Source organism: Cydia amplana, chromosome 26 (assembly GCF_948474715.1).
Source record: "Cydia amplana chromosome 26, ilCydAmpl1.1, whole genome shotgun sequence".
Classification (NCBI taxonomy): Eukaryota; Metazoa; Arthropoda; class Insecta; order Lepidoptera; family Tortricidae; genus Cydia; species Cydia amplana.
Window position 1 is genome coordinate 2719332 of NC_086094.1, and position 15998 is coordinate 2735329.

At 42.3% G+C, this 15998-nt stretch overlaps 2 protein-coding genes across 2 annotated transcripts; one reads left to right on the top strand and one right to left on the bottom strand.

Annotated features, from left to right (window-relative positions):
- Positions 1 to 2598: 2598 nt before the first annotated feature.
- LOC134660030 (gametocyte-specific factor 1-like) lies at positions 2599 to 7404 on the top strand. Its single transcript, XM_063515730.1, has 5 exons — positions 2599 to 2606; positions 3704 to 3872; positions 5076 to 5201; positions 5980 to 6036; positions 7288 to 7404. The coding sequence occupies exons 1-5, from the start codon at positions 2599 to 2601 to the stop codon at positions 7363 to 7365; spliced, it is 438 nt and encodes a 145-aa protein (XP_063371800.1). The 3' UTR covers positions 7366 to 7404.
- Positions 7405 to 9877: 2473 nt separating this feature from the next.
- LOC134660031 (uncharacterized) lies at positions 9878 to 11406 on the bottom strand. The gene is made up of 3 exons (XM_063515731.1): positions 11049 to 11406; positions 10629 to 10859; positions 9878 to 10104 (listed from the first exon to the last, which is right to left on the bottom strand). The coding sequence occupies exons 1-3, from the start codon at positions 11404 to 11406 to the stop codon at positions 9878 to 9880; spliced, it is 816 nt and encodes a 271-aa protein (XP_063371801.1).
- Positions 11407 to 15998: the final 4592 nt, after the last annotated feature.

Sequence of the window (15998 nt, forward strand, 5' to 3'; positions counted from 1 at the left end):
AAGATGAATTTTCTTTATTTGACTTTGCAAGGCTTCAGTGAAAATGCTTACTTATGGCGTGAGAGAGTAGATTTGGGAACCTCAAAACAACACACATCTCAAAACTTTTTTGTACTATTAATACCAATTCTCCCCTATAGATCAAAAGTAAAATTAAATACCTAAATGGAAAAATTATACTTAAAGCATATTAAAATTGGAACGTGAGAAGTGAAACAGTTCTATTTATCTCTCAATATTGTATTTAATAAATTATCTATCTGTTCTTATGATAGGCTCTGGTGACTTCAGTCTTGATAGCGCTTAATTATTTTTACTCTGTGGTACGGGTGCTAATTTACCTTTAGTTACAACTAGCGACCCGCCCCAACTTCGCACGGGTTAACAAATTATACATAAACCTTCCTCTTGAATCACTCTATCCATTAAAAAAACCGCATCAAAATCCGTTGCGTATTAGTTTTAAAGATCTAAGCATACATACAGACAGACAGCGGGAAGCGACTTTGTTTTATACTACGTAGTGATACGCGCATATAGCTGGTCAACCAAATCTGGTCAGTAAAAAAAGGCGCGAAATTCAAATTTTCTATGGGACGATATCCCTTCGCGCCTACATTTTTCAAATTTGCCGCCTTTTTCTACTGTTAAGATCTGGTTGACCAAGTATATGTCGAAAATTTAAAGAGCCATGTACTGTAAAATGTTGTACAATACACGTGCGCAAAGTTGAATCGCTGTCAAACTTCGGTTTTGTAGAAAGTGTCCTGAAGCAGATCTTGTCAGTAGAAAAAGGCGGCAAATTTCCAAAAATGTAGGCGCGAAAGGATATCGTCCCATAGACAATTTGAATTTCGCGTCTTTTTCTACTGACAGGATTTGCTTGACCATCTATATTTATTCTATGACCGCACCAAGATCGCGGTCCGGTGCGGCCGTCTGTAATGGCCTTTATGAACAACACTATTTAAGTCTGTTATGTTGGGACTGTTCTTTGACAGTTCTTTGTCCATGTTGGTAATGATTGGAGAACCAAACAATACACAAGCTGCAAAAACTGATTCAAATCATTGTATGGAAGTCCCGTCTCTTAAAACGTAGTGATTATATTCTCTTTGAACACGTCATTCAACAACGTCAAACCCAGTGTTGCCAGATCGTACCTTTTAGTACGGTTTTACGTACTATTTTTTGACCTTGCGTACCTTTTTTGTACGCAGCGTACATCGTACTAAAACCGTACCTTTTGATGTACAATTGTTTATCAACTTTTTTTTTTCGTTATATTGGTTCAGGATGGTTTGTTCAGGGCAAAATATCTAATCTGACAACAATAGCCACCATAAAAAAGTACCATGTACTATAGAAAATACACGTTTCTTTAGTTGCAGTCGGCAGTTGTGTCTTTCTTACCTGTGCTTTGCTAATAGTAATAGTAATATCGTTTATTGCAAACCATGGTACAATAGAATAGATGTTACAATGGAAAAAGATGACATGGCACCCTGATAGATTATTGGCAATTATCCATAAAACTACATTAAATAATTTATGTGTAATATTATTCATATTGCTTTATGATTGCTTCTAATGCAGTTGCTCGAGGAATAATAAAAACGCTAAAAGAAGTTAAAAAAATGATAAAGAATTTGTTCTCGGGCTGTCAGGTACCTAAATCCTACTTTTATTATTAAAAAGGGAAGTTACATAATTATTGTTACTTACCTGCCAACTTGTTTATCTTACCAATCTTATTCAAATGCATTTCTTTTTAATTTATATACTTATGTACATTTGCATATCCAGTAGAAAGTTACTTATACTTGGTCAAGCAGATCTTGTCAGCAGAAAAAGGCGGCAAATTTGAAAAATGTAGGCGCGAATGGATATCGTCTCATAGAAAATTTGAATTGCGCGCCTTTTTTTACTGACAAGATTTTCTTGACCAGCTATAGTCATCTGAGTGTATTTCGTTTTATTTGGCATTATTATCCAGATTACAAAACTCAGGTAGTCAAAATTCAGCCAGCCATTTATAGCCGGTCAAACAACTTAGTCAGTATAAAATGGCGCGAAATTTAAGTTTTCTATTGGACCATAACCCTTCACACCATTTTTTTTTAGATTTGCCGCTTTTTTCAACTAACGGAAATGGCTTGACAAATTTTATTTTTCATGTACCTATATCAATGTAAACAAAATTGGTTAACTATGACGTGTACACTACACTTATAGTTGGTCAAGCCAATTTGTCAGTCAGTAACAATCAGGAAAACTATACTCATCCACCCACCATACCCCCCACCCACATAGAAATATTGTTTCTGTAAGAAAATTTTACTAATAAAAAAACCGTACCTTTTTTATCAAAATCGTACCTTTTTTGACGTACGACTGTACATAAGCTGGAAGCGTTCTGGCAACACTGGTCAAACCATGAAGTTATAATGTTTCTAGGTCCGTGCGTCAAACCCATACAAAATTACAAACTGCGTCGCGAAAAAATTTTCTGAAAAATTGTTCATTGTGCAGTCGAAATCAAAGAGAAAAATTATAATCACTACTTTTTTTGTATCCACGTCACAAACGGATTTAGCAATGTACTCGTAAGTAACACGATCATTTTAGAAAACGCTTGTTTTGATAGTACATAGTAATTTTTTCTTAATTTCCAATTCGTTTGTGAATTTCAATAGCTATCAACTGCTTGTTTTTTTCTTGTTATAACTGTATTTACTTGTGGAAGACTTCTTAATATTGATAATGCAACATTCATTAAATTCAAGGTGACTCAGAGGCCCGTACTCAGAGGGTAAAACTGGACCCTACAAGGGCGTAGCCAGCCAGTGAACTAGGGGGTGGCGAGTTTATATGCCTAGGGGGGGCAGAGGCCACAGAGGGGCATGCATTGTATGTAAAATTTGAGCTCCAGGGGGGCAGCTGCCCCCCCCCCCCCCTCCCCCTGCCTGTACTTGCCTACGCCCATGGGACTCTATTACTAAGACGCGGAGTCTTTAGTCCGTCTGTCTGTCTGTCCGTGATAGCTAGACAGTTGAGATTTTCACAGATGATGTATTTCTGTTGCCTGCGTAATGGTACGGAACCCTTTGTGCGCGAATCCGACTCGCACTTGGCCGGTTTTATTTAAATTTTAAGATTTTGAACAATCACCATGTGGGATGTGTGGCATGTGTTTTTTGCAAATAACAAAACGTGTTATCTCCAAATGGATATCTCAGAATGGATAATAGTACTATACTTAGATAGAATTTTGGTGTCTAATAAAAGCCATAGAAATTACAGTAATAAAATAAATAAATTAAAAAGCCTTCTATATTTCCTGTTTGGTTAGATATTAGTTTTTGTTTTTTAATTAATTAGGTTTTTTATTAGTATTTTTAATCTTATAGTTCGTTTTTTTTTGCATTAGAAATAAGGTAAACAATCTTGATGTGTCTTTTAATTGAAAAACACGTTTTAAAAATAAGTCAGGCAAATATGTAACAATTATGAATCTAATACAATCATTTATATTATTTTGCTTTCATAAGTAATAGTTGCTGATTTTTAAAAAGCGTTATTCAATTCAATGACATGTCAAGATCGCTTACCTTCTTTCTAATGCTAAAAAAACGAACTATGTAATGATTCATACAAAAGTCAGTATATAGACTTGAACGCTTATTTTCGTTATCTTCCCCAGCACCATAAACTCGCACCAGATGATGACGTGCCCTTACAATAAGGCGCACCAGGTAGAGCACTACAGGATGCACATCCACCTGCAGAAGTGCAGGAAGCAGTACCCCAAGTGCTCCAAGACCACGTGCCCGATCAATGCGACACATGTTGTCAACGATGCGGAGTTGGATGTAAAACTATTGACTAATTATACAAATTTTTTGCACCATCACCCACAGTTACAATCAATACTGTTAAATCATACTCTCTCTCTCTTTAGCCCTTTTCTACCCTTCGGGTGTAGGCCTCCTTCATTTTACGCCATTCGTCACGGTTCTGTGCAACCTGGGGCCATCTCATCCCCGCAGTCCTTTTGATGTCATCTTCCCAACGCATATTGAGTCTACTTGGAGGACGTTCTTCCCCCCATGGTCGCCTCTCGAGTATTCGTTTACTCCACGAGTCGATCTTTCGTGCCATATGACCAGCCCATTCCCAGATCAGACTGGCTACAACATCTGTGACCTTGCTTTGCTGTCTTAGCCATTTATTCGTTTTACGGTCTCTCAATGTGATCCCCACCAGTTTTCTCTCTAGCGTTTTTTATCAGTTACTTTTTAAATCATACAAAGACCAAAAACTCCTAACAATGGTCGAAAATTAACTCTAATTGCGCCAATTCTTGGCATTAGTTGCCAAACGGACCCCAGGCCCATGAGCCGAGGCAAAAAGCCATATCCGTTCATTACACTTTTGAAAGTATGAGCCCACAGTGACCACAGTCTAATTTTTTTACACATAGATACACATCTTTTTTCGTTAAACTTGATACATAATTTTTTATGCTGGCTGTTCTTTTTAAGATATTGCCGTCAAATGTCACACCCTCTTCTTCTTCCTTGTCGTAACCTCATGGCTGAGGGACGTGACGATTGGCCACTCTTCACCAGTGCTCTCCACGCCGCTCTGTCACAAAACAGATACAGTACAGAAGTCAATCACATGTATGTACTTCACTTTTCATACCTACGCTCGGCGGTCGCTCTAGGGTTGTCAACTATGACTTATGCACAAAAAACTATCGTGGTAGTGGCACTCGTATCTAGTAGTGGCCGGGGCGGGGTGCTTATAATTATATAACTTTGTTTTTGTTTCTCCATTATTGCACAAAAAAGTTCACAGACGCGTGTCTCAAGCGGATGGCACTCGCGCTCGCACTGGTCCCAACCGGTCCGAGATATCGTGTCCGTGAGCAGTGTCTATGTGTGCGTTGCTCGAGCGCACTTTGTATGTAGATTGATTTCTGTACTGTATCTGTTTTGTGGCTCTGTCCTGGGTGGGCCCAGATGCTAGCCTGCAGTGTGGCGTGGCTCACACCTTACAATATATTTCAGTTCCACGTGTCGTCATGCCCGGATCGCTTCCTTTTCGACAACCAGAAGTACTTGGTGGAAGATGAGGTGCCGCAGCGAGAACTGCCTCCCATCCCCGTCGTAGAGTGCGAGGAAAATTGGGAAACTGTAAGTATTATTACTACTATGAACATGCACATGCAGGCATCATCCTTTGGGGTATTTAAGTACTCTATAGTAATATAGATCAGTTTTCTTACCAAAACGCGTGTTATTTCGTAGTCGACATCTAACTTCAAGTAGCGGACATTAACAGTTCTGCTAGTTGACAATAGATGTAGCGGCAAACAAAAACTCTATTATTCAATGTTAGTATGTCTCACAACAATTTAATTTCGATGATATTCGAAAAACTCTATAGCTCGACAATTTTTAGCTAATCTTATAACCGGATTAACTGGAACTTTCTGTTGAAAATTCAACCCCTGCTTATAATATTAGTTGTAAATTGTTTTAGTAGTACATTTTTCGTCAGTAGCGAAAGTTATGCCATCTGGTGTCAAGTACCGGTACTGATAGTTACACTACCTTGACGTTAGATGTCGACTACGAAATAACTCGCGTTTTGGTAAGAAAACTGATGTATGGAGTTACCACTCTTTCTTTACTTATATTTCTCTATGGTACTATGAGTATTTACACTCTTTTTGGGATTTGACGGCCTGGACTAGCATCCAGCATCTTTTAAGAAAAATCTCGTAGGCAAAAATTAGAGACGGCTTAATATACTTTGGCAAGCCATTTCCGTCAGTAGATAATAGACAGCAAATTTAAAAAATGTGGGCACTTTGTCAGAGTATATATGCTGGCGCCACCTATGCAAACCTTTGACATCAACCTACCCCATTTAGTTAACTATAATAACTTAATTATTAACTATTTTCAGGAGCAAGCGGCGTCATACGTCCCAGACACTACTGCTAAATCTCACATCATTTCTAAAGTAAGTATTTTCTTTACAAGCCGTTATTTAACTTGCCATGTTATTTAGTATGTTAGTCTGGGCAGGCGTGGCTCACTCCGCGATTTCGTCGCGTCGGTACAAATACCTACAAGTACATGCGGCCGACACCAATTTTGGTGTCTAGCCATAGTAGTTGCCGCGCACCGCTACGAAACGGACGCCTGCTCGCGCTTGCGCCACCTAGCGGACATATCTGTCGTAATAGTCGCGTTTTGTTAGAGAGTGAGTCTTCTGTACCTAGTACTATTATTTATTCTGTGGTCTGGGTTAAATCTTGCAAGCTAAATTCGAATCAGTTCCCATTATTCAATTGAGCTGAAACTTTACATACCATAGTCCATACCTATGTAAGTTGGGTGACAATGCAATATTATGGTACCATCGAGCTGATCTGATGATGGTCACAGGAGGTTGCCATAGGAAATCCGTGATAAAACAACGCTAGCTCGTTGTGTTTGGGTTTGTTAGAATTGTCTCGATGAGTATTAGTTGCCTGTGGAAAGAAAAGTACAGTCAGCGATAAAAGCTTGTATCAAAAATTATTTTTTTACCAAAAACTTATTCCTTTACATAGGGTAATTCGCCAGTAACGCCACCGGCCAATAACTGGCCACCCTAAACTAAAAATTAATTCTATTCAGTCGCCTATAAACCGAATTCATTTCAGTATAAGGTTTCAATAACTGGCCAGTCTTCAATAACTAGCCACCTTATACTAAAATGAATCTTACACCTTTAAACGAGCAATTCTCGTATATTTATGTATTAAGTTTTAAGTTATAATGTATTGGTTTGCCCACATTTTCGTTAGTCATAATTTGGTTTTTCTCAGAAACGCGTAACTTTTCAGGATTGCCATAAAACAAACCTAACCTAACCTATCTATAAGACAACCTTAGGAAATTCCTGAAAAGTTAACGGTTTCAGAATTATGAGTCATGATAATGATAATCTGACAATCATTACATTATTATGTCAAACAAAGGCATCCGATTTATATGTCGGGGATATCGGAAACGGCTCTAACGTTTCGATGAAATTTGCTATATGCTAGTTTTCGGGGGCGAAAAATCGATCTATCTAGGTGGTGGTTCTATTATAGGTGAATATATAATTCATTTTTAGTTTTTAGTTTAGGGCGGCCAGTTACTAACAGGTGGCCAGTTACTGGCGGATTACCCTACATAAATAAAAAAAAATTTTTTTTTTGACAAAAAGCTTTATTTGAAGGTGAAAGGCGCCACGCCGTCGGAGCGGCGCCGCGCGCGCCTCGAGGGCGTGAAGCACTACCGCCCCCTCGACCACTAAGCCACGGAGCTTCTTGCCCGTTCTTCTCAAGCCATTCCCGCTTTGACCCCACTTAAACCCGTAACACACTATCGCACCGCACTTCGACCTTGGTGCGTCGCACGGGACGCACCAATACCTAAGTGAGAGCGAGAAAAAGACATCTTTTACTCACTTATGGGTGCGGCGCATCGTGACCTTGAACGGTGCGACAGTGTATTGTGACTATTAAAGTCGTAACACACTATCACACCGCACTTCGACCTTGGTGCGTCGTACCAATAAAAGAGCGAGAAAAAGATATCTTTTAAGTAGAATCCAGACGGGACAATTTTTCGCCAATCTGATGAAATTGTCCGATCAGGACGTGCGGATTCAAACGCCAATTTGGCTCGCCGAATTCGACCGCCGATTATGACCGATATTACCGATAAAATGGGATGCGGACGCAAGAATACCAATTTGTGACGCTAGTATTTTCGGTTTGGAGCATTTCTTTAACTTAGAGGGCTCAAATATCACCACAATAATCATAAATTGGTGATTAAATTGGAGATTGGCGCCAATTATTTTCCTGATCAAATCGGTTGATTTGCCCAGCTCGTCTGGACTCCACTCACTTATGGGTGCGATAGTGTGCATGACTATTAAAGTCGTAACATAAAATTAAATATTGACACTCGTTTGCGATTGCTTAGTTTCCACTTTTTTTTTAAATTGCCGGTTTTATGCTATATTATTTTCTCTTGTTTATATTATCTGTGATAGAAGTTACCGAATACGAACAAAGCTCTTGGCTTAAGTTCAACATGTTATGTTTTTTTTTTAAATACTATGCTAAATAATTGTAATCAATGTGTTTATTTTAAAAATAAATCTGGGTGTGATTGTATTTTTGCTGTTTCGATCTTAAAACATTAATTCTTGGTGCCACTCTTAACCTTTTGGACGCCAGTGACCGATATATCCGCACCGTAGACCGTAGGTTCAACGCCAAAGACCGATTAATCGGTCATAGAGCAACATAGACCTACGTGCATATGCATAAAGTTCAATTTCAGTTTTGACACTTCGGTGACGTGGCGTCAGCGTGACAGCTTTTGTGTTTGACACGGCGTCGAAAAGATTAACCACAGACATAAAATTGTCGCGCTCGTGATTAATCCGGGCGGTCGCGAGTGTGGAGTCGATTTTCGCAGACAGCGAAATCGACCCCACACTCGCGTTCCCGGCTTCGCCCGCGATTCACGCATATAAGTGGAGTCCAGACGAGACAATTTTTCGCCAATCTGATGAAATTGTCCGATCGAATCAGGCCGTGCGGACGCAAACGCCAATTTGATTCCCCGATCAAATCGGCAGGTGCGGACGCAAAAATGCGAATTTTCGAAGTTAGTATCTATGGAATGAAAATTGGTGATTAAATTTTGTACGTGTGGACGCTAGATGAGATTGGCGACAATTATTTTCCTGATCAAATCGGTCGATTTGCCCAGCTCGTCTGGACTCTACTTAGTCTGGTAGGGGCTTGAGGATTTAAAAAAAAAATATTATGTCCAGATAATTATATAAAATCAATTATAAAAAATATGGAGAGTTCGTAACTTCGTACTTATTAAGCAAGTTCTAAAAGAAGAAAAACCAAATAGAAACTTTCATTTTAATAATGACTTAGTTACACAACGGACGCTAAACAACAATCACAAAATAGTCCCACGTACAGTCAGCAGCAGAAGTTGCTAAGCGGGCGAGGTGTTCAAACCTTGACACGCTCTTATTCTCTTCACAATAAAGTCGCGTCAAGATCATTTTCACCTCGCCAGCTTAGCAACTTCTGCTGCTGACTGTCTTTCTGTTCATAGAGAAATATAAGTAAAGAAAGAGTGGTAACTCCATACATCAGTTTTCTTACCAAAACGCGAGTTATTTCGTAGTCGACATCTAACGTCAAGGTAGTGGAACTATCAGTACCGCTACTTGACACCAGATGGCATAAGTTTCGCTACTGACGAAAAATGTACTACTAAAATTAATATTATAAGCAGGGGTTGAAAATATAGTTCCGGTTATTGGGAAGGTGCAAAGTCGGTGGAGGGGGAAGTGGCGCTGATCGTCACAAACATAGGTAATCTTATGGAATGTCCGACATTAGTACTAGCGGCAGCCGCTTGAACTAATTTTACTCCATAAGATTTAACGTAGAAAGTCCGACAAAATGAGGGCAGCACCAGTCGTGCACATAGCGAATAATATTAGCTAAAAATTGTCGAGCATTAGAGTTTTCGTTTGCCGCTACATCTATTGTCAACTAGCAGAACTGATAATGTCCGCTACTTGACGTTAGATGTCGACTACGAAATAACTTGCGTTTTGATAAGAAAACTTATGTATAGAGTTACCACTCTTTCTTTAAGCCCCCTCCAGACTATATGCGTGAATCGCGGGCGAAGCATGTGAAACCGACTCCACACTCGCGTTCGCGGCTTCGCGCACGAGTGTAGAGGGGGCTTTACTTATATTTCTCTATGGTCTGTTAACTGGTGGTGAAGTTAGCGTTGGGCACGCACGACACGACATGGTCCCAGACGTCACCGCGGCACCGCATGTACCGGAAGGGCCCGCGGTGCGCGTGGCCGGGGCGGCACGCGGCCGCCACCACGGCGCCGTCCGGCTGCCACGTAGCGCACGCCAGGAACTCGTCCTTGAACGCCTTCAGGCACCGGTACTCGACGGTCGGGTCGAAGGTCAGCTTGCAGTGCCCTGTAATCAATAGATATAGCTTTAAGCCCCTTTCGCACGAGCGCTTTTTCAACGCGCGTTAAAAAAGCGCTTGAATCTGTCTGCACTCAAAAATTCGATTTAACGACCAAGGCTTAAAGTCGAAAATCCAACAACACTTGATAAAAAGCGCCACCGCTGTCATGTGAATACATCCATGGCTATCCATTTGTGTCATTCAAACGCTTTTTTAACGCGCGTTGTAAAAGCGCCCGTGGTAATGGGGGCTAAGCCCCCACACACATTCACACCACACACATGGGGTTATTTATTCACACGACAGCGGTGGCGCTTTTTATCAAACGTTCTCTATCTGCACACTAAATTCAATTTAATGACCAAGGCTTAAAGTCGAAAATCCAACACCGCTTGGTAAAAAGCGCCAACGCCATCGTGTGAATAAATACACATGTATCCATTTGTGTCATTCAAACGCTTTTTTAACGCGCGTTGGAAAAGCGCTCGCGATGCGAATGAGGCCTAACAATCTACTTATTAATACTCACTTAGACAGTTCGGCGGGCCGTGCCTCCACCGCCCCTCGACACAGATCACATACGGGTCCACGGCGCGGTAGGGCTCGTCGCACGTGACGAGTAGCACCACGTTGTCGCCGGCCACGCGGTCGCCGGGCCGCGCGCGCGCGTGGTCCGCCACGCGGTACTCGCCGTGCACGGGGTACCCGGGCAGCACGCAGCCGCCGCCGGGGAGGGGGAGCGGCGGGGGAGGCCTACGCTCTGGAATACAGGTACATTAGGTAACTTCTGTCTATTGTCTTGAGATAGAATTATTATTATTTAATCGTATGGCGATATGGTCACATAGGCAAAATTATATATACAGTATTGTTATTTATAAGGCAACATCCAAGTTTTGCAACCACTGCACAGCATCGGGCGTCAAGTCTAGTAAATCATCCGGGCTACCCGAGTATGCGCGGAGTGGGCACCGCTGGATGATGTGCTCCATGGTCTGGTCCTCGATGCCGCAGTCGCATAGCGCGGAGTCACTCCAACCCCACTTATGCCGGAAGAAGTTGCATCGTCCGTGCCCGGTTCTTAGGCGGTTTAAGCGACACCATAGTTTCCTAGGAAGGTCGGTCCCCTTGTACATTATAGTCGGGTCGGTATTCACGGCCGGGGTACCGTCAGCTTGCCTCTTCCATTCTTGTTTCCAGAGCTGCTGTACGTCGAAGGAACTTTGTGTGAGTGTTGCAGCAGCTGCGTATACCGAGCGACGGGACTTAAGTCTCGCCATAGGCGGGTTGGTAAACTCCTGATGCATTGGGAGAGACGGACATGCTCTGATTTTGCTAGTCTCTCTTAGCAGCGCCTGTTTCCTTCTCAAATGTGGAGGTGGGATTCGACTGAGCGCAGGAAGCCAGTGGCAGGGTGTAGATTTCACTGTCCCAGTAATGCATCTCATGGTGACATTGAGCTTCGAGTCTACCAATTGCGTGTGTGCACTTTGTAGCCAAATTGGAGCACAGTACTCTGCAGTGGGATATACGAGTCCCAGAGCCGTTGAACGGAGACAGTCCGCAGAAGCTCCCCATGAGATAGAATGAGGAGATAAGATAGGATGTAATGAGTACGCAATGCGTGGGGTAACTGGGTAGGAGGCAGCCGCCGCCGGGGAGGGGGAGCGGCGGGGGAGGCTTACGCTCTGGAATCCAAGGGTACATTAGGTACTTCTGTCTATTGTCTTGAGATAGAATGAGGAGATAAGATAGGATACATATGAGGAATGAGTACGCAATGCGTGGGGTAACTGGGTAGGAGGCAGCCGCCGCCGGGGAGGGGGAGCCGCTCCCACTCTCTGAATACAAGGGTACGTTAGGTACCTATCTCTGACTATTGCCTTGGGATAGAATGAGTAACTAGTATAACGTCGTGCGCGGGGTATACGGGCAGCAAGCAGCCGCCACCGGGGAGAGAAGCGCGCGATTCAGAGCTTCGCGCGCTCCCTATTAAGCCCCCTCCACAAGTCCACACTTCGCAGTTCTGCAAACTTGACTCCACACTCGCGTTCGCGGCTTTGCACCGCGATTCGCGCACGAGTTTAGAGGGGGCTTTACGCGATGTTCCTTGGGCCCGACATTCAGAACGTGTGAACCTACATTCAGGGAACCAGCAGCTCTGATAACCTAGAATGGAACCTGTAAACCAGCAGCTCTGATAACTATTACACTATGTACTTACTCCTGCACTGCGGGATGGGGCGGTCCCACCAGTTGTACTTGCACTGGGTAGCGGCGGAGCTCTCCCTGTAGCCAGGGTCGCAGTGCAGCGTCAGCTTCAGCACGGCGCTGCGCCTCCCGCTGGACTGCAAGTGCCCGTGCGCTGGCTTGCGAGGCCTGCGGCACTCGTTGCTGTTGATCAGTAGCTCTGATAACCTGGAATGAGGATATGGATTAATGAACGATTTTTGAGAAGAGACGCGTTTCGATATCAGTACATACGAGGGGTGTTCAAAATATTCTCGGTATGAGAATGAAAACAAACAAGTACGAAAAGTTTGATATTTTTATTTTTCAATATACTCCCCCCCTATGTTCATACACTTAAAAGATCGATCAATTATTTTTTTTAATCCTGCATAAAAATATTTTTTATCTTTGGTGTAAAAATGCTCCTCCACTGCCGCCTTCAATGCTTCATCATCGGAAAATTTATTTCCACGCAGATCCTTTTTAAGATTGGGGAACAAAAAGAAGTCGCTGGGGGCTAAGTCCGGACTATACGGTGGGTGAGTAACAGTTTCAAACCCACATTCAACAATAGCTGCCTTGGCAATATGAGCAGTATGGACGGGGGCGTTGTCATGCAGAAGCATAACACCTTTGGTTAACTTTCCTCGCCTCTTTTCTTTGATTGCATCCTTTAATTGACGTAGAATGTTAGCGTAGTACTGTCCTGTGATATTTACACCTTTTTCTTTATAATCGATCAGTAATACTCCTTCACAATCCCAAAATATCGTGGCCATGACCTTGCCAGCTGAAGGGATGACCTTGAACTTCTTGGGATGAGCTGAACCCTTAATGTGCCACTGCATGGACTCTTGTTTACTCTCTGGGTCATAATGATGAACCCAGGTTTCATCTCCAGTAACTATTCTTTGCAGCACCTCATCAGGATTTTCACCGCACAGGTCAATAAAATCGGAACAACAAGCTACACGCATGTCTTTTTGAAGCCGAGTCAGCATTCGCGGAACCCATCTTGCACTTACTTTTGACATATTAAGATGGTCATGGATAATATCATGTACGGTACCAATAGAGAGATTGGTTACTTGTGCTATAGATTTTACCTTCACTCGACCATCTTCCAATATAAGTTTTTCCACTTTATCAATATTTTCTTGTGAAGTAGCTACTACAGGCCGGCCAGGTCTAGGGTCGTCTTCAAAACTCTCCCTTCCACGTTTAAACTCGCTTGACCACTTTTGAATGGTAGATAAAGAAGGAGCAGACTCACGGTAAACACAATCCATTTCCTCTTTTATGGTTTTTTGATTTTTACCCTGTTTTGTCAAGAATTTTATCACGCATCGATGTTCTAATTTAGTTAACATTGTCAATTCCCACATGATGTTCATGTTTGTTCAGCAATTGCAGAAAAACAAAAGAACATCTCGGTTCGAATTATACTTTTTTTTAATGTCAATGAATAAACCTTAGCGGCCAGTAACGAAAGAAATTTTAGAAGAGGTTGTAAGATATCAATACCGAGAATATTTTGAACGCCCCTCGTAGTATAAAACAGTCGCTTCCCGCTGCCTGTCCCTATGTATGCTTAGATCTTTAAAACTATACGCAACGGATTTTGATGCGGTTTCTTTTAATAGATAAGAGTGATTCAAGAGGAAGGTTTATGTATAATTTATTAACTCGTGCGAAGCCGGAGCGGGTCGCTAGTTTACATTATAGCACTAGCGAGCTAGCGACCCGCCCCGGCTTCGCACGGGTTAACAAATCACAATTATTGATAGGAGAAAACCGCATGAAAAACCGATCAGTAGTTTTGAGTTTCTCGCGAACATACAAACAGACAGACGCGGCGGAGGACTTTTTATAAGGTGTAGTGATATATATCAAACTAGTTTTAATTAAGTATACTTACTCGTAGCTGTGCTCTTAGTAATTTGTGGTTAATGGTTATACAGTACTCGACTCGGTTGCTCGGGACCACTGTAGTCCGGGTCCGGTCCGGACGGACCCCTCTGTCCATGTGCGCGTCGGACAATCCGAGTGGGGGCTCTCTTCATCTATGTACACTATCTTTACAATATTTATGTGGTATTATGTATACAGTACCTCGCGATAGCTTCGACCCGGTCGCTCGGGGTCTCTGTAGTTCGGACCTGCTCCGGGTCCGGACGGAGCTCTGTCGCTATCCACGTCGGTCGATCCGTGTGTGGGCTCTCTTGATCTGTGTACATGTAGAATAAGTTAAAGCCCCCTCTAGACTATGCGCGCGAATCGCGGCCTCGCGCACGAGTGTGGAGGGGGCTTAAAATATTACTTAGCAACACGTAGTATCTTTTTATCTACAAGAGTGGTAAAGTGATTTAGTGCCTATTTTGAGTTGTTTTCTTGTAGAATTGACTTTTATGTGATGATTTAATACATTTTAGATTTTTTTAAAGACAAACTTCAGGGCTATAACCGCGAAAATCGAAGTTCGCAAATTGCTGGCATTTTTCTCTGTTACGCCTTCATTGGAGTAAAAGAGAAAGATCCCCGCAATTTGCGAAAAACGGTTTTCGCGGTAGCCCCTCTGTTTCAGTATTTTTTCTGTTTGGTTGGCACCAAGGTCGCGGTGTAGTGCGGTAGTCTGTTAGGGCTTTTAGTGATTTTACCTTCGCCACCCCCCCCTCCAGCCAAGAACGCCGCCATCGCTGGACTCATCTTCCTTGTTACACTCGTGGTGGTTGTCAATGCAGTTGTCGTTGTCGTTACAGTGGTCGTCATTGTCGGGGGCGTTGCCGCTGTTTCTGTAGGGGCGAATATTAAAAAAGCTCTTTAAATTCTCACGTTTTGTACACATTTAATTACACAAACGGGTCTACACAATGGGGTGTGGTCTTTCCGTGACCACAGCTGGTGCAACTCAGCTGAAACGTCGGAATTTAAGGTAAAAACAATGAAACTATATCGCGATAGACCCGTTTGCGTAATTAAATATTAAATAAAAAACTATTAGTAAGTTAATTAAACCTATTGACTCTAAGTACAGTCAGCAGCAATGCTAGACCGATTTTTCGCTCCAGATACACCCCATATAGAACATTTCATCGAAATCGTTAGAATCTGTATCCGAGATCCCCGAAATATATACATAAATATACAAGAATTGCTCACCCTGTATGTTATTATCGGTCCTCATCGTTCGATAAACTATATACTGCGTGGTTGAGATAGGCATCTGTTTTTGATCGAGGGCGGCTTCCCCTACAGCGGGAAACACATGTTTGATGGCATACGACTCACACGTCGCCTGCAGGCCGAACACCTCCTTCCTCTGCTGATTTACTACTATCACGAAGTATAGGGTCACTGTAATAAACACATAGTCAATCACTACATAGTATAAAACAAAGTTGCTTCCCGCTGCCTGTCTGTCCCTTATGTATGCTTAGATCTTTAAAACTACGCAACGGATTTTGATGCGGTTTTCTTTAATAGATAGAGTGATTCAAGAGGAAGGTTTATGTATAATATGTTAACCCGTGCGAAGCCTGGGCGGGTCGCTAGTAATATGTATAATACATTGGTTAAAAATCCTGTAGGTAGGTACGTGGCATTCCCAACTTCCATAACTAACAGATGTGAATGTTGTAGAAAGTTTCCAAGAGTTGGAAACGTTCTC